The sequence below is a fragment of the Manis pentadactyla genome, chromosome 8 (assembly GCF_030020395.1).
Source record: "Manis pentadactyla isolate mManPen7 chromosome 8, mManPen7.hap1, whole genome shotgun sequence".
Lineage (NCBI taxonomy): Eukaryota > Metazoa > Chordata > Mammalia > Pholidota > Manidae > Manis > Manis pentadactyla.
Window position 1 is genome coordinate 101,354,868 of NC_080026.1, and position 22,667 is coordinate 101,377,534.

Genomic DNA, 22,667 nt, shown 5'->3' on the forward strand with positions numbered 1-22,667 from the left:
TCTGGCACCCGGGGAGGAAAACCAGGAGTGTTCAGAGGGGAAGGTGAGAGGGGAAGCACACTGACCTTGAGAGAGGACCACTGGTCATCAGCGGAGAAGGTACACCACATGCACATAAGCTGCCCTTGCATCATGCCACCAAAACTCTTGCTGCAACAGGCCCCTGAAAGAAAAAAGGTGGGAAGGGTAAGGAACAGATGTATGACATATTACACACAACATTCAGTAAAGGACTTAAAGCTACCAGAAATTACTGGAAAACAATAAAGAAAACTGTGCATGTAGCGCATGTTTCCTGAAATTCCCTGGCTCTTAACCACATCTTTCAGTGCAGGACATCTGACTCGCTCAAATTCACCCAGGTAAATAACAAGCCCCCAGTAGGTGTCTCCAAGGTGTTGACGAGCAAATCTCTTGCAATTCTCTAAGCACACCTGCCGTCTGTGTCGCTCCAGCGCCCACGCCCACCGGTGGCCCCTGCCACAAAGCTGCTTCAGTGCGTGTCAGCACTCCCCGCAGCGGCCGCCACCCTGAGAGGGCGCTATCCCTGCCGACGATGTTCTCAAGTGTGTGAGCGCCCGCCCAGGAAGGAGGGAGGACTTTCCCTCATCCCTGTCTGTGTTCCAAGCAGTAAGGATTATTTCCCAGCCTCAGAATCCTCAGTGAAAAAGTCATCATTTTTGATGAATTTGTCCAGAGACCTCAAACACGGTGCCTGGGGGGCAGCAGAGCTTGAGTCATGCTTCAGTTTCACCTTTCTTCCCACCTGTCAATTGGCTGGCACGACCTGTGTCCAGCGCCATTGGAAGCATGGACATGTTAAAATTCTGAAGATAAACACAAGTAAGACTGTTAGGATCCCTACCATGTGCAGTGTCAACCCTGGATGCCAATCTGGGAAATGTGGGTCCCTACTGCACACCATATGCTCCTGTTTCCTTCCTTCCTCCACCACTTCTCCTATCATTTATTCTGGGGAAGGGAGTGACTTGGTTTGACTAATGCGTAATTTTCTTACGATTTACAATGCAGCTGCATCATTGCTGGTAATCTACACCTTCTTAGGAGGTTGCAAGGAGGGAAATGGACTACATAATATAAGGAGGTACAGCAGCTGTGGAAAACGGTTTGGCAGTTCCTCAAAAGGTTAAACATAGTTACCACACAACCCAGCAATTCCATACCTAGGTATATACCCAAGAGAAATGAAAACATATATTCATATAAGCATGTACATGAATGTTCGTAGTAGCTTTATTCATAATAGCCCAAAAGTAGAGCCATCAACTGATAAATTGATATATTAAATAAGGTATATCCATACAGTGGAATATTATTTGGCAATACACATAAATGAGGTACTTGCTGACAAGATACAACCTTAAAAACATTATGCTAAATGAAAGAAGCCAGTCACAAAAGCTCACATATTGTGTGATTCTATTTATACAGTGTCCAGAGTAAGCAAATATATATATATATATATGGAAAGTGGATTAGTGGTTACCTAGGGCTGGTGTGGATGGGAGGACTGGGAGGGGACAGCAAAGAGGTGTGGGGATTTCATTTTGAGTAATGAAAATGCTTTAAAAAAAAAAAAACCATTGATGATGGCTTTACAGCTCTGTAAAATGCTGAAAGCTATTGAATTGTACACTTTAAGTGGGTGAATTGTATGGTATGTGAATTATATTTCAATATACTCTTAAAGAAAGAATGAGAACTCGTGTTTCAAATGCATATAAAGAAAGTTTTTCTTTTGTCACTTCTATTTTTAACCTCTAAGTTTGTTTTCATTGTATTGTACCCTTTTTATTACTAGCATTTTAAATACTGTCATTGCTTTTGCATGCAATAGCTGTGTGGAGAAATTCTGTATTCTATTTTCTGAGCACAGTATAGGTATGAAAATCTGGTCCCATGTGATTTTATTTCTAAATACCCGTACCCAGGAAAATTCATGAGCAAATTGGCCCAAAGGAAGAGTCCAAATACAGAAGAAAAATGGACTCAATGTGTAAGTCTAAATCTACATGTGTACAAGTTTAAGAGTACTATGAATTTCTTTATATGCAAGATGTTATTTAATGTCATCATATGCCACTGTTGCAAATACTGTACTAATTCACTAGTACTTCTTGAGGCAGGAATTTGAGCAAGAGAAGCAAGAAAATGGGCAGCTTAATGCTACTGTAATAGATAATAACTCTTCATTATGTAACTCTTCTGCATTCAGGGAAAGGAAGGCTTTGACCAGATCAGTACATTGGCCTTTTCTCTGATCCAACCACTTCTGCTGCTCAGATCCTCTCTGCCCTCCAAAGCAGTGATGGCCTCTAAAATCAGCACCTCACAACACAGAAGCCTTCACAATGCAATTTCCTTTTGCTTTGAGCAAAGAAGGCAAAAGACAGAGACACGTTTTCCTTGGGCTGGATGTTTAGGGTTTCCAGTCTCCCTAGGCCAGCACTAAGCACTGGATTCTGAGTAACAGAGATGCCGCGTGTTCCTTCAAAAATTAACATTTTGTGTCTATGATATGTGGGCCCCCCTAAAGCACAGGCCTCTCTTACCTGGGCCTGTGAGTGGGATTTATACCTTCCATAGTATCACAAGTATTTATACCTTTAAAAAGGTATGTCACTTTATTACTACCTAGATAACAAATTGTTAAGTAAGACAATCAGAAGTACAGACTTGGAAATAACAGTAATCTCTGATCTGGAAGTATCTTATGATCACTCCTGTTGTTGGAAAAACCATGCCAGTTTTTTTTTATATGAGAGTCTCTGCTTTCTGCAGTTTCAGAATGGAGGGAGCCTTTCTTCTATCTGACAGTTCCTTCACCATTAAATCAGCTGTGAGAACTATACTCCCTAGGTTTTTATGGATATTTACATCATGGCTAGGAAGTTCTATAAAATGAGAAAAAGTCACAATAATATCACTCCTTCTTCAGAGCTCAAAGCATAAATATATAAATTGATCAGCCAGTCATTAAACAATATTATATATGTTACTTTTTCCCATTTTACAGCTGGGAAGAGTCAATGATTACCTTAGACCTCAGAGGTCTGAACTGCTCAGGATTCACCCTGGGGCTTGGCTTGACATATTTAGTGTGGAGCAAAAAGGAAATTCAGGCTGAGCAATTTGACTCACTGATAATCCCACAGTTAGTCAACTGAACACACAGAATTAAATCCAGGTCTCTGACTACAAATTGTCTCCCACAGGTAAATTTACGGGGAGAAACTACTTTTTACAAGATATTTCTTTCACATCATGGGGTCCCAGAAACCCCTGCATCAGACTATTAAAAATGCAGTTTCTGGGGGACTCACCCTAATTTACGGTCAGATTCCTGGGAGAACTTTCACATTCTGTCAAACTGTAGCTTCAGTCATTTTTAACAACACTGTTCGACTGAGTCATTGCAGAACACAACCTTAAGTTTTCTCTGCCTCTTCCCGATCTGAAATTAGTTTCACTTTCCAGTTCCTCTTCCCTTTCACAAAGGCGAGCAGTCAGAAACCGGAGAGAGCATCAGCTGATGCCTTCCTTGCCACCCCCCCCCCCCAATCCCCTTGCCATTTGCAAAGCTCCTTCAGAATTTACTGGAGGCTGACCAGGAGGATATCCAGAGAATGAATCAGCTTGGACTCCATCTTCTCAGAACAGAGGAGAAGCAGATTGCGGTCCTGAGGTCAGCGAGGTAAGAATGTGTAAGCACCCTTGATCTTGAATGCAAATCGTAAACTGACCTTTTCCGGTGCCAGCAAGTTCCTCAGTCCTGCTGCTTATGGATTAAATGCGCCTTTATCGGGATGGGCTCTTTTAATTCCTGTGGCTTTTTCTGGTGTACACAGACTACGTCAACTTTTGGAGCTGCTCACTGGGTGGGGCTGGGAGCCAGAAGCGAGGATGAGAGGAGGCTTGGCGGGAGTGGTTAGATCCACTCAAACACAGAGTTTGCTGATTCAGAGTCAGAATTACCCTTGATGAGTGTCCTGTTGTTTTCTTTGAAAGGACTAAGAGGCTTTTTTCTTGTCATTTTAAAAGGAAGCATTTCTTTTCAGCAGATATTATTAAAGAAAGAATTGGTAGTACAAACCCAAATCATGTTAAGGGGAGTTTTGCCCTGAAACGTTTGATCACTTCAAAATGGGAAGTGGAAGAAACAATACTTACTGATTTTTTTTTCTATTTCTTATAGAAAAACAAAACCCAGATCTTAGAGTTTTTTTTATTGCTCTGATGAGAGCTGGGGAGCAGCAAAAAGTAATTTCTCTTCAAAATACAATGATCTAATCTACTTTTGAATACTAATCAAATCTCTAGTGATGGAAAGCAGGTCACAGGTGGTCTGGGGATGCACAGGGTGGGGCAGAGCTTCGTGTAAACAAAGGTGCACCACGAAATCCCTGGGTGTAATACAAACAGTCAAATAAGGAGATCCTGGTGGTGGTTACATGGGTTACATTTATTCAAACTATACACTTAAAAAGGGTGCATTTTATTCTATGAGGTATAATCTTGGTAAACTTGATTTTTAAAAATCTGTATTAATAGCCAAGATATAGAAGCAACCTAAGCATCCATCAGTAGGTGAATGGATAAAGAAGATGTGGCACATATACACAATGGAATATTATTCAGCCATAAAAAGAAAACAGATCCTACCATTTGCAATAACATAGATGGAGCTAGAGGGTATTATGCTTAGTGAAATCAATCAGGTGGAGAAAGACAAATACCAAATGATGTCACTCATTTGTGGAGTACAACAACAAAGCAAAACCGAAGGAACAAAACAGCAGCAGACTCACAGACTCCAAGAAGGGACTAGTGGTTACCAAAGGGGAGGTGCTGGGGGGGGAGCAGGTTGAGGGGAGGGAGAAGGGGAGTAAGGGGCATTATGATTGGTACACATAATGTAGGAGGGTCGTGGGGAAGACAGTGTAGCACAGAGAAGACAAGTAGTGACTATAGCATCTTACTATGCTGATGGACAATGACTGCAATGGGGTGTTTGTGGGGGGTACTTGATAATATGGGTGAATGTTGAAACTATAATGTTGCTCATGTGAAACCTTCAGAAGATTGTGTATCAATGAGACCTTAATTAAAAAGAAATCCATATAAACCTGCTCAAGTTATTCCATCAAATAGAGCCTCAGAAAAGATAGAGCTGAGAGAAAAAGAAGCCTTTCCCCTCAAACACCTATGGGGAGGGATTGAGGGATTGCTTGCCTGGGGAGGGAGGATCCCAGTGATCACTCAGGGAGTGAGGAAAAGTAAATGGGAAACTGCTTTTCAAAATCCTCCCACAACAGTGCTTCTCAAAATGTGGGACAGGCCCTTCTGCAACAGCATTTCCAGGGGGCTTGTAAAAAGGCAGATTCTGGAGCCCAGGCCCGCCCCCAGACTGCATCAGAGCCTCTGGGAGCAGCACCCATAGTGTGTAAGGTGTCTCCCACACCTTTATGCAAACTTTAACTCACAGTGTTGGGATTTGTGTAGAACATTCCCAGGAAGAGTGAGTGAGCTCAGAGCTCACATATTTAGTTTCAGTTTCTCCTCAACTGGTATCTTGATAGCACTGGATCGGTTTCATTTTCCTGTTCTGTTTCAGAAAAGCCATCAATTAAGGGCTAGTATCCTGGAAGGAAGCCTCTTCCACATTTGCTTGTGCTCCACAGCAGAGAACAAAGTCAGCCTGGACACCGGCTTTCAGGACTGCAGGGAAACAGCCATCATGAGGTAAATATACCCTGCTTTTCTTGTAGGGAGTTGAGAATTTCTTTCAGATCCTGTTCTTGCAGGTGACTTCTGTAATTAGGCTGACTCTGTGTTTGCTTATGAATTAAAGACACATTGATCTAATTCAATCATAAATCAATCTTACCAATTCATGCATTTTTTTTTTCCCCTGTGGCTCTTTCTGATTTATGGTCAGGCAGCCCAAGGACTCTGAAGGAAGGGCTCCCAGCAGAGCAGGAACTGGCAGCTAGGAAGAGACATGAGCTTGTGGAGAGAGCATGCTCAGATCCTTTCACACAAAATCTGGTCAATGGGGCCTGGAGGATAGTTACTGGAGGTACTGGTCCCTTTTGAGTTTCTTGTACTTGTAAACACTAAATCAGAGGTCTGTGAGTTTTACGTGGCTGTTGTTATTTTAAAAGCATGCTTATTTATCAGCAAACGTGCTCATCACTAATTCAGCACTCCAAAACTCTAACTCATAATGAGGTTGCTTTTACCTTGAAATGTGCTCTTCAGAACTAAGGAATGTATCTACCTGAGGCTCTTACTGATCTGCTAGACCTCTTCTGTGAACTATGAACAGGGAGAAAGTGTTGCAGAGCCTCAAACTGTGCTGCAGATTCTCCATATCATAACCAACCTGAATGAAAAGGCCCTGCATTCTGCAAACCAGACTGAGTAGGTCAGAAAAAAGGCCTATAAAAGAAAAATACATATGTAAAGGTGACCACAGGTACTTTATATACACACTAAATGTTCCTTGCATTGTATGTGTGTCAATGTGAGTGGAGGAAGCCCAAAGGGCATGGGGAGAGGGAGGGTGGGGAGGATGCTGGAATACAGCAAGACTTGCCTATTTAAGGGATATTTTGCATATGAGAAACTGGCAACTGGAAATCACTGCCAAAAAGTTAAGTCTTCTTGGAGCCTTGCTACTCACCATGTGGTCAGAGTCCAACATCTCCTGGGATGTTTATAAAGGCAGCATCCCAGACCTACTGAATCTGGATCTATGCTTTAACAAGATCCTCCAGGGTATGGGTTCATGTGCATTAAAGTGTGAGAAGCTCTACTCTGTAGAGTTTGTTGGCTCAGTTTTTGAAATTTTTGAAGTTTGGGGTTGTGCCCTTTCTGACCAACTTACAGGGCATGAGGTTGGCCTGTCCCTTCATGTAGTTCAGCTCAGCATGACCAGAGCACCAGTGGTACAAGCTCCCTGGCAACTCCTACTTTTACCATTTAAATAGGCCTCTTACTGAAAATTTCAAGATTCTATTCTGGCAATGGCTTTGATGAGGCCCTGGAAGGACATGAGGCATCTACTCTGGTGTCTGTGGGCAGCACCAATAGGCTCTCACCATCCAGGCAGGTGAGCCAGAGAAGGAAGACAGACTGTACATGGGTCGATTCTGGGTATTTCTTAAGGGCTAGCAGTGCTGGTTTTATCTGCCTTGGTCAGTGGAACCTGCAGCTTGAAGCCATGAGAAATCTCTTCCTGAGACAAAGGGGCTCCCACATCCCCAGTGTTGGCTACTAGACACAGAATCTCCTGGCAGGAAGAGCACTCAACGCCCATGCTTCCCCTGACGTTAGGCATTCTCAGTTAGAAGTTACTGCAGCCATCTCCTCCCTGCTTGCTTGTCTTCCCTTTAAATATCTGAATTGCATTACTATTCAGTAATTTATTAAATATTAAACATATATATATAAGGAGTATTTAGAGCAACTTTCAAAACACATGAGATAAATCAGTTAAGTGAGGAAACCTTGGCAAATGGAGTATTGTTTTTTAAAAAGGCAATAATATTTTTACATTTTATTAAGTTAAAATTATCTTCAAACATTTTGTTTCAATTTACTCAGTTAAATATGTTAACATTATCATAAATATGTCAATTAACATATCATAAATATGTAATAAAATCTGAAGGGGCAAAAAAGCAAAGTATTTCATGTACATAACCTATATAGTAGAAACAGTAAAAAGAATTACTAAGATAATTGTTCTCTGTATTTCAACTGTATTGAGGTACAATTGACATATAACATGGTAAGATTTTTATCGTACACTGTAGTGATTTGATGACATGTCCATTGTAAAAGATTCCCCTCATCTGGTTAATTAATACATCTACCACCTCACATAGTATTTCTTTAAGTGAGAAATTTTGCAAATTTAAAATTTAGCAAATTTCAATTATACAGCATAGTATTATCAACAGTCAGTGTGTTTTCATTAGATCCTCAGGACTTATTCATCTTACAGCTAGAAGTCTGTGCCCTTTCACCAGCCTCCCTACTTGCTCCCTACCTTGCCCTGTCAACCACCTCTCTACTCTGTTTCCAAGAGTTTGCCTTTAATTTTCTTCTTAGATTCTACTTTTAAGTGGTGTTATGCAGTATTTGTCTTTGTCTAGCTTATTTCACCTAGCATAATGTCCTGAAGGTCCAGCCATGCTGACAATGACAACATATCCTTGTCTTTTATGGCTAACTACTGATCAGAAAAGATACTCGATATGATTTCAATCTTCTTAAATTTTATTAAGACTTAGTTTGTGGTCTAACATATGATCTGTCCTGGAGAATGTTCCACGTGTGCTTTACAAGAATGTGTATCCTGCTGCTGTTGGATGGCATGCTCTGTAAATGCCTCAATTCATTTGGTCTACTGTGTCGTTTAAGTCCAGTGTTTCTTCACTGATTTTCTGTCTGGATAATCTATCCACCATTGAAGTATTGAAGTCCCCTACTATTAATTGCTCTCTTTCTCCCTTCAGATCTGTTAATATATGCTTTATATATTTAGATGCTCTTATGTAGGGTGCATAAATATTTACAAATATTATATCCTCTTGTTGAATTGATCCCCTTTACCATTATATAAAGACTTTCTTTGCCTCTTATTACAGTCTTTGGTTTAAAGTCTATTTTGTCGAATATAAGTACAGCTACTCCTGCTTCTTTTGATTTGCTTGGAATACCTTTTTCCAACCCCTCACTTTCAGTCTGTGTGTGTCCTTAAAGCTGAAGGCAGCATGTAGTTCAGTCCTATTTTTTATCCATTAAGCCACTCTGTGTCTTGATTGGAGAATTTAGTCCATAGATGTTTAAAGTAATTATTGGTAGTTATAGACTTACTATTGCCACTTTGTTAATTATTTCCTAGTTGTCTTATACTTCCTTTCTTCTTTTCTTACCCTCTTCCTTGGGATTTGATGATTTTCTGCAGCGATATGCTTAGATTCCTTTCTCTTTTGTGTATCTATTACTGGTTTTTGCTCTGTGATTACCATGACACTTATATAAAACATATTTGTAAAAGTCTATTTTAAGCTGATAACTTAGGTTCGAATACATACTAAAATTCTACCATTATACCTTTTTACTCTCTCCTCTACCCACATTTTGTTTTAGATGTCACAACTTATGTATTTTTTTACCTTGTGTTTACATTAATTTTTATAGTTACTGCTTTTTCTTTTAACTTATATCTTTTAATCATTAGACTAGATATGTAAGCAATTTACCTGCCAAGGCAACAGTATTTTAAGGCAAACCTGGCTCTGGGCTTTCTGTTTCTTCTTATCCAGATCCCTGGACTCCCAGTCTAGTATACTTTGTTCCGAATCTTACTTCCAGGAGAGATCAAGTATCAAATACCTAATCAAACTGGAAATCTATGGAGGAAAGCTTAAGAAAAATCACTGAATTCTAATTTTCAGCAGGTTTTATAATCATGAAGCCAAATACAAAGTTGGCTATATTCATGAATAAACTGTTCAACCTTACCATGGATTTCTTAGCATGGCCAGCTCTAGCATAGGTAAAGGGGTGGTATGGATGGAATGTCCCCAAGAGTTCCATCCTTGGGGCTCTCTCGTAGGCTCCAGAATGTAAGTGAGCTTTTCTGCTTGCCCTTCCTTCCTTGAGCAAGTGACATCTCCTGAGGCTTATCTATGACAGCATTGGAATATGTTTCATCTTGGAGAGAGAATCTTTATCAGTAAGTGCTTAAATATTTAGTTTGGTAAGCTCCCTCTGGCTTACTGATATGTCAAAGCCTGCACCACCACCACAGGGTTGGGGGGAAGAGACAGAGTCATCAAACTGTCAAGGTGGTTTCTGGTTTTTTTTAAGCAAAAAGATCCAAAGTCACCTATCTTTCTATAGGCTCACTGAGAAATTCAGCTATTATTTCCAGGTCCCTATACAGCTAGAAAACTGTAGACACATTCTATTGATCTGAAACCCACACTTCCCTCCCTCTCTCTAAACTTCTCTAAACTTCCTAGCTGACAATCAGCAAAGTTAACTAAGGCTGAAACACTGAAATGCTTTTATTATGCTTTAGTTATATGCAGTTATAAAGAGAGATATGTTCCATGGTTATCTTTATAACTATTTATTTTCTAATAATTGCTAACTTGAGTTATGACCTATAGTCCTTCATATAGGGAAGCCAGAATTGTGAGGTGAAGCCAAATTGGAAAACCCTAGAATGGAGAGGGGAAACATTGTGTGTATTGTGGTGATCTAGCCAGGGACCAAGACAACGAAAAAGACTGCCAAGAAAAGAGGCAGACATATAAAAAGGATATCTACATAGACAGCAGCTTCCTGTTGGTCCCTCCCTGCTTCTGACCCACAGGTAAGGGAGGAGATGCGATGAGTTATCGAAGACCTGAAAGGACCAGCCAAGGGGACTCAAGGCGTGACAGCACAAGAGTGGTGTTGAGAGGGCATCTCTCATATTTATTGATCAAATGGTTGTTAACAATAAAATTCTGTATAGGAAACTCAATACACAATCATTAATCAGCCCCAACTCTCAACAGTCGCCAATCTTCTGAAGCATAATGAACAAGTTCTTACATGGTGAACAAGTTCTTACATAGGGACCAAGTTCTTACATGGTGAACAATGCAAGGGCACTCATATCACAGAAACTGTTTCTGTTTTGATCACGAATCATGAACTATAAACAATCAAGTCAGATATGATTATTCATTTGATTTTTAGACTTTATATGTGAATCCCACAGCTTCCCCTCTTCCCTTGTCTTGAGTCCTTTGCCTCTACATCTCTCCCTATAGAGCGTTTCATGTGCAGTCATACTGGGTCAGAAATGGCATAGATGAGCATTGCTGGAGAGAGATGGGAAGTGGATCACAGTGTTTGTGGCAATGGTGTGTGGGCCAGGGCTGGTCTGTGGTCAACTGCAAATAAAGTCAGTGATCCTCATAGAGCAAAGTGTATTTTGACAATTTAAAGAACTTCCCCTTTTTACTGAGGTTACATTCTTCTCACTTTGATGATAATAAAAATGCTTCCTTTATCTCTTTTTTTTTTATGAAATGTTCAGATGACAGGAGATAATTGGTGTCTTTAGGATGAACTTTCTCTCTGTGACTTGTATTGCCAAATAAGTAGGCAGCTCTATTTAGTTCATAACTTTTTTTCTGAAATTGTGCTAGTCTGTGAAATCCAAAAACATGGACAATACTGAGTTTAAATGATCTCTGAACATCTTTTCCAATCTCATGGTGCCAAGAATCTACTGGCAAAAAAGGAGGAGCACAAACTCAGAAAATCATACCCCAAGCCCTAGGCAAATACAGGTGTGAGAACACACTTTGAGAACTTAGGTAACTTATTTATCTAAGCAAGGCAACTTCCAACTACAAAACGCAAATTTGTCTATTTTGTTTGCTTGTTTCTCCAGTTTATTTTCTCTGGGGATCTGGCCTACATCAGGGAGACTGCCTCAATCAGACTGAAACCAAATTTCCACAGTCTGTGTGTGATGGGAGGGAGGTGGTAGAGAAGATGAAGGGGAAAAGGATAAATCACATAGCATATAAGGATAAATCACATCCTTGGGCTTTTGTTTCTTTGCATGGCTCCTTCTAACCAGAACTGTGAGCTCCTGGGGGTAGAGTGGATCAGGATCATCTTTATTTTTCCAGCAACCCGCAAAATTAACAAAGTTCCATGAAGATGGTAGCCTGGTAAAGGGCCACTGGATAGCTAAGTAACCTTACCCAAAATGTGCAAAGATTGGGCCCTGACTTTGTAGCTGAGCAGGACAAGAGGGGCCCCGCTTCTGTCACCACAGTGTTCGCCTCCCACCTGTTTGCCTCACCTCTTGCACACCTGCTCACACAGGGGAAGGTGTGCTCCACGGGCTCCTGCACAGACCATAGCTATAGAAAGGTGAATCTAGGAACCAAGAGGAAAGCACCTCCTCTTCTGCCTGGGAACAGTTAGGTAGGTGTATTAGAATTCTCCAGAGATACAGAACCAGTAGGATATATATACATACACACGCGCACACTGCTAATTAGTGTCAGGCCCAACCCATGAAGCCTGGGGTGAGGCAACAGGCCTTTGCCGAAGGCCGTTGTTGCAGGCTCTTTGGGGTTTTTGCTGGCCAAAAAGGAAACTATTTGGGGCACTACAACAGAGGAAATATAGTCAGCTACCCAAAGAGCTCAGATTTGTTCAGCTTTTCCTTGAAGGTCACTGTGGGATGGACTCCCTGATGAAGAATTCTTGGCTGTCTGCTCCTTGGCTCTGCCTTGCATTGCAGATACCAACTGCCTGCAGTTTAAGAGCAGGTACAAGCGGTGGGCTCACAACGTTCAACCTCGACTTTTTTTGTTACTTTGTACACTTTTCAGTGTGGAACAAAACTGGATCATTAGCTTTATCTTTGTTTCTCGCAGGAAACAAAGATCCAGCGAGAGCACGCTGACCATCCTTTATACAACTGGACATATTTTGGTTTTCCTCATTGAGAATTTTAACCCCCTTTGTACTGTTTTTACACTAATGTGTAAACATTGATTTTTATCTGCTTTTTACTGTACCTTCTGGGTCAAATTTTTTATACTGCCTGTATTTGTTAAAATAAAGATTCTCACCTGATGTTGGTTAAATACATATATATACATATATATATATATGTATGTGTATATATATATACATATATATATATGTATGTACACACACATATGTATTTAAAGAAAATATGCACATGTATATTCAGAATGAGAGAAATTTATTATGTGGAATTGGCTCGCATGATTACGGAGGCTGAGACACCCTATGATCTGCTGTCTGCAAATTGTAGTCCCAGGAAAGCCAATGGTATTAGCTGCAGTCTAAGTCCAAAGGCCCGAGAGCCAGGAGTGCCAATGCTGTAAGTCCCCGTCTGAACTGGGGAGGAGAAGACCAACGTCCCAGCCCAGGCAGCCAGGCAGAGAGAAGAAATTCACCCTTTCTCCATCTTTTTATTCTACTTAGGCCCTTTACAGACCCAGTGAGACCCATCCACATGGGGGAGGGCAATCTGCTTTATTCGGGTTACTGATTCAAATGCTAATCTCTTCTGGGAACACCCACAGATATGCCCAGAACTAATGTTAACTAGATATCCAGCACCCACACAAGATTAGCCTGTAATTGCATCACAGGGTGCCATCCCTAGCAGGCGCACATCAGTGACCATGTCTATTTTCTCCACAGCAAAGTCAGCAAGAATTCTCTGGACAAAATCCTTCCAAAGCTGAAGTGCCATTTCACATGGAACTTATTTAAGGGAGAAAGTATCTCACATGATCTAGAAGATAGAGTGTGTAACCAGATTGAATTTTTAAATACTGAGTTCAAACCTACAATGTACAACTTATTGGCCTACGTAAAACACCTTAGAGGCCAAAATGAGGCGGCCCTGGAATGCTTGGGGCAAGCTGAAGAGTTGATCCAGCGAGAGCACAGTGACCAAGCAGAAATCAGGAGCCTGGTCACCTGGGGAAACTATGCCTGGGTCTACTACCACCTGGGCAGACTCTCAGAAGCTCAGACTTATGCAGACAAGGTGAAACAAGTATGTGAGAAGTTTTCAAATCCTTACAGTATTGAGTGTCCTGAGCTAGACTGTGAAGAAGGGTGGACACGGTTAAAGTGTGGAGAAAGGCAAAATGAAAGGGCAAAGGTGTGTTTTGAGAAGGCTCTGGAAGAGAAACCTGATGACCCAGAATTCTCCTCTGGACTGGCGATCGCGATGTACTGTCTGGATAAAAAACCACAGAACCAGTTCTCAGTCAAGGTTCTGAAACAGGCTATTGAGTTGAGTCCTAACAATGAGTATATCAAAGTTCTCTTGGCCCTGAAATTGCAGAAGATGAATGAAAAGGCTGAAGGGGAGCAGTTGGTTGCAGAGGCCCTGGAGAAAGCGCCTTGCCAAACAGATGTCCTTTGCAGTGCAGCCAAATTTTACAAAAGAAAAGGTGATTTAGACAAAGCTATTGAACTGTTTTTAAAGGCACTGGAATCCTTACCAAACAATGGCTACCTTCATTACCAGATCGCATATTGCTATAAGGCAAAAGTCAAACAGATTCAGAATACAGGAGAATTGGAAACAAGTGGGCATAGAGAAAAAATTGAAGGACTAAGAAAATGTGCTGTGGGTTATTTGACTAAAACTATTGAAAAGGGCCTAGATCCTCAGAGTGTACATCCTGATCTCATTGGGCTCTTGGAAACAGAAGAAAATCGTCAGATAGTAATAGATGGTAAGGAGCTCCCTAGCACTGAGAGGCAACAACTCTATCAGCGCTATTCCATCTTTCGGGCATACTGTGAGAAGTCGGAAGACACTGCTGTCCAACATTATTCAGAGGGTTTGCCCATAACCACAGTATCAACTGAGAAGGAAAAGATGAAATACCAACTACAAAACATAGGTGAAAATCAGCTTCCACGAAATGCACCAAATTCTTGGTATCTCCAAGGATTAATCCACAAGCTGAATGGAGATCTGCTACAAGCAGCCAAATGTTATGAGAAGGCATTGGGCCATGTACTAAGGAACAGCCCATCAGGCATAGGCAGCCTTTTCCTGTCAGCGTCTGAGCTTGAAGGAGGCAGTGAGGAAATGGGTCAGGATGCAGAGCTCTGCTCTCGGAGAACTCCCTGACCCCTGAGCTGAAACTGAGAGGAGGGAAATGAACTGTCAGGGAGCCTGGAATGGTGGTCATGCTGGGGAGGTGGGTAGGAAGGCAGAAGTTCCCCTATCTGAGCTTGTTGAACAAAGTAGTTGTGCTTACTGCTTTAAGGAACATTTTAGAGAGTTGTTTTCTCATATCTGGCTCCTTTGTCCATACCAGCCACACAGAGTTCTCTAGTCTCTAGGTCTTACAACAAATTACTAGTAGAAGTACTGCTTCCAGCCTGCATGATACTGATTAGTTCTCAGTTTGCATTCAGTTCACCAGATATTCCCTATTTCTGCCCTTCTTGCCAAGGATCATAAGAGGTGACAGTCTACCAAGAATCTCATGTCCTTTACCCCATTACTATCTAGACTTCTGGGCCTCCTGGGAGACTAGCTTTTGACTAACCCTGGAATATTCCTTATGTCCTGCCCTTGGCTTTAGCCATGTATTTATATGTATTCTTGATAGTGATACTACCATAAACATGTATTCTTGATAGTAATGCTACAATAAATTTAAAAATGTCAACTCAGGATAGAATTGTGTGATTTGCATGTGTGATTAAGAGTACTATTACTTCCCAAAGTTTCTCTTGCTAGGGATTGGCTGGAGTCTTTGGTTTTTGGGGAAAGGGAAGAGTAATTGCTACGGCCGTACCATGTTATTCTCAACATGTCCATTTTAGCTCCTCTTGGGAGCTAAAACTCACCCGGTAGCCAGCTCCTTCCTGGGCTATGGGAACCATCTCATTCCAGCAAGGGGGCCTCAGCTCCCAGTTAGCAGCTGCAGCTGCCGATCAGGCTTGCATGTGCCCGGGAATCCTGGGCAACTGTCTTCCCTACAGAGGAAGGGGCAGCAGTAGTAGGCTGGCCACAGAGACCAAGAGCTTCACCCTCCAGGAAGAATGAACATACTCAAGTATTCTCCTTCCAGCTGGGGAAATCCCCAGGGGCTGTTCATACTGTGCAACCAAGAGGTGCACTGAGAGCCTAATCAACCTCTACTTACTGTAAAGCTGCACTTGTATGTTTTTCTCATGATAGTGCCTGATTGTCTGCTTGCAAGAAACATTATTATGCACCAGATCCCAGACATGACAGAGGGACTGACATTCCCATCTAATTTGTGAGTGTAGGGCCAGAAATTTGCCTCTTTCCTCATGTAGCAGGGGAATCCTAGAAAGCTGCTGCTTAATAAACTACATTGGCTGTAGGCACAGCCAGCTTTGGTGAGGTGCTCCCTATCCCCTAGTTATCTGCTGGCTCTGGCAAGGGTGGGAGAGCCACCAGATACCCAGCAGGGAATTCCTGTCTGCTGACCAGCCTTGGCCTGGAGCAGCACTGTCTCTTGTGACCAGTTCCAGAGGGCAGGCTAGGCCCCTGTAAAGGGTTTTGCTATGGCCAGGCCCCTGTAAGGGATATTACTATGGAAAGCAAAATTGAAAGCCTGGTTGGCATGGAAGGGCAGTCTGGGGAGAAGGTGGGGACTTGCCATGTCTTACCCTCAACAATGGCTACAGTTCTTACTAGCAGTAGGTAGGTGAGAAACTACCTGTCTATATGCAAACCCACATGCTCAAAGATACAAAGATTTTGAATACTAGTAGTTATGGGGAGACTGGAGACTTCCTATGCGGCTACCCTAATAGGGGTACCACGTTCCTCTCCAGAAAATACACACAGCTGACTCATAGAAGGCTCATAGATACCACCCACCCGTCCCTTCATGCTTAGTGTCCCCATCTACCCTCCACATGGTCTGGAGGCTGCCCAGAAGTTAGAGTTTACTGCTTCTGATCTACATATTTAAGTTGTGATTTATTTTGCTGCCTGGACACTGTTATTGAAAAGATGCCTCTGCATCTACAATCTCTCCTTGTCTGAGGGAATACTCCCAATCTGCACTTCCTGGCATGTGACTGTGATCTCACACCATCCTGCCTCTGGAGACTCAGAAGAAATCACATGAATTGCTGGTTTTCACAGTCATTCAGTCCACTCCTTCTTACTGCCTGGGCCCATTCCTTGCCTTACCCAGTTAGTAAGCTGGAGGGAAAATGGAGCTTCCAGACCAATTATGTTTTACCTCCACCCAGATTGTCACCAGTGTCTACAGGGTAGGCTTGACTAGTGACCACACAGAATGTCCTCAGCAGATGCCAGGCCTGTCCACCAATAAGGTAATTGGAGGATGTGGGCAAATCTCTGCAGAAGAACCCAGGGACTCCCCCCTCAAGCATATCAGCTCCAGGGAGGCAGGCACTCAATCTCCTTTGCTCACATCTCAAAAACCAGTGCCTGGAATAAACTAGACACTCAAAAAAATGTGAGGAATAAAGGAACGTATTGTCTCCATTCCAAAAGTATGACACTGCCATTACCTTCAACTCAGGGATCACCCCTCCCAGACAACTTATTTGAACCCTACGGGAGGATGCTGGGAAGATTAAAGAGTGAGTGTTCAAAGCTACAAAAGATTAACAATAAAACAATAAGTAGTTTATGGGTTGGCTTCTGAACTGTGTTCCAGGATCTGTGCTCAGCCCATTACTAGCATCTAAAACCAGTGGGGAAGGTATGAGACTAAAACCAAGGGAAAGGTTTAGCAACTTGTCCAAGGCCACAGAGCTAGAAGGAGGAATGGCTGGAATTCAAACCCATAGCTGTATGAACCAAGCCACCCTGCTCCTGTGCATTTCTGCGCATTCTGACGTGGTTTGTCCTGATTCTGTTGGCACAAGCCAGAGGCTTCAGGCTCTGCCTTAAGGGCAGTTCAAGCCCCTGGATTCTACCAGAATCCTTCCTTATCACTTGTTCCACTTAATCCAAACTGTGCCTCCCCCACAACGACTCCTGTGTGTGATTCCTGAACGTTCTGGCTTCCCATTTTACTCCTCCTTCCCACTGCTTTTTGTAATCTAATGTCAAATTTTAAAATTCAGCTTGAGATAGCAAATTCACAGCACCCTGACAATAGTAATGCTCCTCAAGATACACTCAAAAGAATTCAGAACGACAGTCCTTCAAAACCACCAGCATCTGACACAGTGAGTTCCATTTTATGGAAGTCAGGCCTGGACAATAAGGATTTCTTAAACTCATGGGGAATACTCTCCTTGGACTTGAAGTTTTCCTTTGCAGTCCATTTTTGATTCATCCTCATAGGAGACTGGGTAGGCTGGAGAGTGAGCCACACTCAGCCACCCTGGGCTGGTCTCTTCGCCTGTGCTCCACTCATTATCATTTCCTGACAGCCTGCCACATTGTTTTTCCAATGAGAATTCTAAGAAGTTGGCATCAGGAGTCCCTAAGATACCCCCTGGGTGTGCTGATTCACTAAAGGACTCACAGGACTCAACACATAGTCAGGTTCATGGTTAAGATTTATTACAACAAAAGCATACACAACAAAATCAGCACAGAGAAAAAGAGCATGAGTGAAGTCCATCGAAAACCAGGCACAGGTTCTCAGGGAGCACCTGCCCCAGCAGAATCACACAGGAGGCGCTTCCTTCATCTAGCCTCAGGCTGTCACAACACCCGGGCAGCTAGAGAAGGCTTAGTGCCCAGGGGCTCTACTGGGAGCTTATCACACAGGTACCCTCTGCCTGGCGCACACCAAAAATCCAGACTTCAGGAAGGAAAGCAGGCATCAGCTTTAATCACATCATTTGTACAAACAGCTTAGGCCCAGTAAACCACCTTAACAGTTTAGGGAATGGTAGGAACCCTCCAAGAGTTCACGTTTCCAGATGCCAGCCAATGGCCAACAGGCAGGTTTTTCTAGGGATCACAGTCGTAGGCCTGATATGTTAACCTTTTTCTGCACAGTTCATCCCCTTGGTCCTTAGCCAAGACATCTTTACGGCAACAGTATTTTCAGAAGGATCCCATGTAGATGGGTGAGATCCTGTAATATGGACCTCAGGCATGCCCTTTAGGAACCCTGAATTTAGCCAACTTAAACAAATGCTATTAGTTACAAAGGTTTATCTTGGAAGTCCTGGTGGCTTCCTTCTTAAGTTTCTGTATTAACCGTTTTTTCTGGTAGCATAGGCTGACTCTGGCCAGGAAGCTCGAGCTGCCCTGGCTGCCTTCCGGGCTGCATCATCATGATCATCAGGTACGTAGATAAGAAGAACAATCCCAGAAGACATGCACGATATCCCTGGACACAGAGTTTATAATTGTTCAGGCACCCACGCAGGACACACTGTAGGCAGTGTGTATTCACAGGCTCTCCTGGTGTGGCTGCCACTGTGTTGCCTCCTGCCCTAGGGTTCCCAGCCCAGTCAGAAAAACTCAGCTGAGTCCTTGGTTTCAGAGGGACTACGTAACAGTTCCAAACTCTTGTTCATCCACGACACCAGTTCATTGGCCTCATGAGTAAAGGCGACACCTGAGGTTTTCTGGTAGAAAGTTCAGGAGCTGGCCCCACGCCTGCTCCCCATTGCTGTCTGTGTGCACATGGCCCCAGTGGTCTGAACTCAAAGCCCTGGCAGAGGCGTGGAGTGGCAGCCTGGGGCGATCCCCTTCAGAGAGGAAAGAAAGTTTCCAGGAACAGTTCTGAGAAGCAAAGATTATCAGTGCCTCCTCCCTCCTCTTTGCCTCCCCAGGTGCTAGGTTTTTACTTTTCTTCGTTGCTGCAAATCAAAGTATCCCACTCAGCAATCATAACTTTACATTAAAAAAAAATTATCCCCTACCCTCATCTAGACCTTTCAACTGGACAGGCTATATGCAAGAGGGATAAAAGTGTTTTCACAGGAACCTGTTCTTATACAACCTAACCAGAAAGAGGGACATCACGTTCAGGAATGGGCCAGGATAAAATGCTGAATTTCAAAAAATTTTCAAAATGGAATGACATAACTCCACACCCCTTTTATCTTGATCATTTATATGGTGAGTCTAGACAAGATGAGCCCTTTTCTGGGGTGACTTGCATTTACCAGTTAAGGTATGTGTATTAGCACAAAGGTGAGGGACATGGACTGGGGCTATCCATCCATTCCAGACAGATTGCACCTATTTGGAAAAGCTGAAAACAGCAAGTCAACAGCAGTAAGAGCCTCTAGAGGGGTCAAGAGTCCAATTTGTCAGGAGTGGGTAGGGGGATCAAAAGCCAGGAATGCAATTAGCTGCTGTATCCTGAAGGGGCCCAGAGGATGCCTCCCCAACACATGATGCCACTTTGGCATAAGGATTATTTTGAGCTGAAGGCAAGTGAGAAAAAGCAGACACAGAATGAGCTCTCTGCCCTTCCCCATTTACCTGAAGGCAGAACATAAATTCCCCTGATGTAAGTGTCCCTACCCTCACTTCCTGTACCAGGAAAAGGTTAACAATCATGTTACCAGACACGACATGGCACTGGAAAGAGCCTACAAAAAATGTAGTAACTAGCTTTACCTTCCATTAGTTTCCCCCATATATTTGCCTTCTCACAATTTGCAGCCCTCAGAAGTCCCTTCCCTTTGAATGGTCACTTCTCTACAAATGTATTATTCTTTTAAGATGCACCATCAGTCCAAATTCTGACCACCACTGTGAGCTCGTCATCACTAGGTACTCCCATCTATATGCATGATGCACATGTTAATGAACTTCTGTTTGTTTTCCTTTTGTTAATCACTGTTTTGTCAGTCTAATTTTCAGGACCCTAGCCAATGAACCTAAGATCGGTGGAGGAAAAAGACATGTTTCTTCTTCTACAATAAAAAATACAGAGCCAGTCAGCACATGATTTCAGATGGTCCAGTCAGAGAAAGCCCTTTTCTGTGGTCATTTGTATGTGACCCAGAAAGTCTATCCAGCATACATAATGTTTTTATAATTAAGGATGACACAGAAGGGCATCTTAAATGTACAGAGGCCTCCAAATATGACTTTTGTGCCTCCAGCCTCTGCCTGCTTTCAGTTCAACACAGGCAAACTAAGGCTAGAATAGCCTGACAGCAGACAGCCCCAGGTTTCAGTTCAGAGTCAGGTCCAGGCAATTCAGATTTCTGAATTTCAGATTCCAAGAGTCAGCTGCTCTTCATCCGGCAGCAGCAAAGCCAAGATACTGCAGGGCCAGCTAGCCATGGGTCCAAGTCCAAGGGACAAGCAAGGTGTCCTAAGCCCTTTTTATCTTGTCAGGCTCAGAGTCCTAATTGACCCACTCAGAAACATGCACATTGACCTGGGAAATAACCAGTCTCTGAATTTCAGACACCTAACTTCACAAGGCTATTAGCAACTAAAAACTGCTTTTTCAAACTCCAAAATTGTGTCTTCATCTGAGGACTGCCTCTTTTTAGGGTGTTTCCCTTTTTCCAGAGTCTCCAAAAGGTAAACATCATAGCAAAAATCATTAGTTATAGAGACTTGTTCTGCTTCCAATACTCAAGAAAATTGAATTCCAACCCCTATCCAACAGGCAAGTTGTATCCCACTAACACTTTTTTTTGGTAACTTCCCCAGATTTAAATGATCCCACTAGCATTTATATTATTAGCATATACCAGCTTATATTATATTAATTTTTATCATATATCCAAATGCAATAGCTACAAAACACAAAGCCACTTTCTAAAAAGGCAGTGTTTATATGTATTGCTTATGCTTACTTGTTAGTAGATTGCATGCAAAATTGAAATGTAATAAATCACAGGTCCCAGCAAGTCCTGCATACAAGGAGAGAGCTTGGGGGCTCTGCTATTAAGTGTGCTTTTAAAACTAACTGGATGGGATTAAAGATGGTGGCGTGAGAGGAGAGACAGAGGTTTCCTCCTAAAACTGGATACAATTAGAAAATTTAATTGGCGCAACTAATCCTGAGAGCGCAACAGGGAAGAGGATGGTGTCAGACTGCACACGCCTGGAGAAAAGAGCAGACCTTACCAAATGGGGTAACATACCAGAGCTGTGGCTCTGTCGGACCCAAGCCCCTCCCCAACCCCAGCTCACCAGTGGGAGGAAGAGAAACGGAGCAGGGAGGGAGTGGAAGGCTTGGGACTGCTGAATACCTAGCTCCGGAGATCTGCTCTGGGAGCACAAACCTACATTTCACGGTGCTTTCTTGAGACTCGCATGACTACCGGGTTGGAAAGTTAATACAGGCAGAGTTCCTGGGGAGACTGGGATTCCGGCTGCTTGTGGAAAGCAGGGATCCATATCTGACTGCTCTGGGACAAAAACTTATACCTGTGTGACCCGCCCACTGGCTCAGGCAGTGGAGACAGGCACAGCAGCCAGGAGGCGGGGAACAGCTCTTTCCTACCCCCAGTACCGCTCCCCTGTGACCCCAGACATTGCTTCAGGGGCTGAGCAGCTCCAGAATAGAGCTTCTGGACACTAGAGGGCGCCATATACAAACATGAAACGCCAAAGGAACCTTGTCCAGAGTAAAATTGTTAATACAACTCCTGAGAAAGATTTAAATGATGTGGACCTCGTGACTCTTCCTGAAAGGGAGTTCAAAATAAAAATAATCAACATCCTAATGGAGGTACGGAAAGACATCTAAGAACTCAGGAATGAATTCAGGTCAGAGATCCAATCATTAAAGAACACAATGGAGGGTATTAAAAGCAGGTTGGATACGGTGGAGGAGACAATAAATGAAATTGAAACTAGAGAAGAGGAATACAAAGAAGCTGAGGCACAGAGAGAAAAAAGGATCTCTAAAAATGAAAGAATATTGAGAGAATTGTGTGACCAATCCAAGTGGAACAATATTCACATTATAGGGATACCAGAAGAAGAAGAAGAGAGAGAAAGGGATAGAAAGTGTCTTTGAGAAGATAGTTGCTGAAAACTTCCCCAATCTGGGGAAGCAGATAGTCTCTCAGGCCATGGAGATCCACAGATCCCCCTACACAAGGGACCCAAGGAAGACAACACCAAGACATAT

At 42.8% G+C, this 22,667-nt stretch overlaps 1 protein-coding gene across 2 annotated transcripts; it reads left to right on the forward strand.

Moving 5' to 3' along the window:
• The first annotated feature begins 3,430 nt into the window (after window positions 1-3,430).
• Window positions 3,431-15,304, forward strand: IFIT3 (interferon induced protein with tetratricopeptide repeats 3). 2 transcript variants are annotated; one of them, XM_057506066.1, is made up of 4 exons: window positions 3,491-3,715; window positions 5,636-5,763; window positions 5,960-6,100; window positions 13,297-15,304. In XM_057506066.1, exons 3-4 carry the CDS (start codon window positions 6,042-6,044, stop codon window positions 14,750-14,752), a joined length of 1,515 nt encoding a protein of 504 aa, XP_057362049.1. In that variant the 5' UTR covers window positions 3,491-3,715; window positions 5,636-5,763; window positions 5,960-6,041; the 3' UTR covers window positions 14,753-15,304. The 2 variants fall into 2 exon arrangements, 1 of the variants encoding a protein (XP_057362049.1); XR_008998958.1 differs by lacking the exons at window positions 5,960-6,100; window positions 13,297-15,304 and adding an exon at window positions 12,495-13,290 and having other exon boundaries at window positions 3,431-3,715.
• The last annotated feature ends 7,363 nt before the right edge of the window (window positions 15,305-22,667 follow it).

Bases quoted from the DNA above. Each gene is read 5' to 3' on its own strand.
- IFIT3 (XM_057506066.1), top strand. From the start codon at position 6,042: ATGCTCAGATCCTTTCACACAAAATCTGGTCAATGGGGCCTGGAGGAT. The intron at 6,101-13,296 runs GTACTGGTCCCT...TTTTCTCCACAG, and splicing joins CTGGAGGATAGTTACTGGAG to CAAAGTCAGCAAGAATTCTC.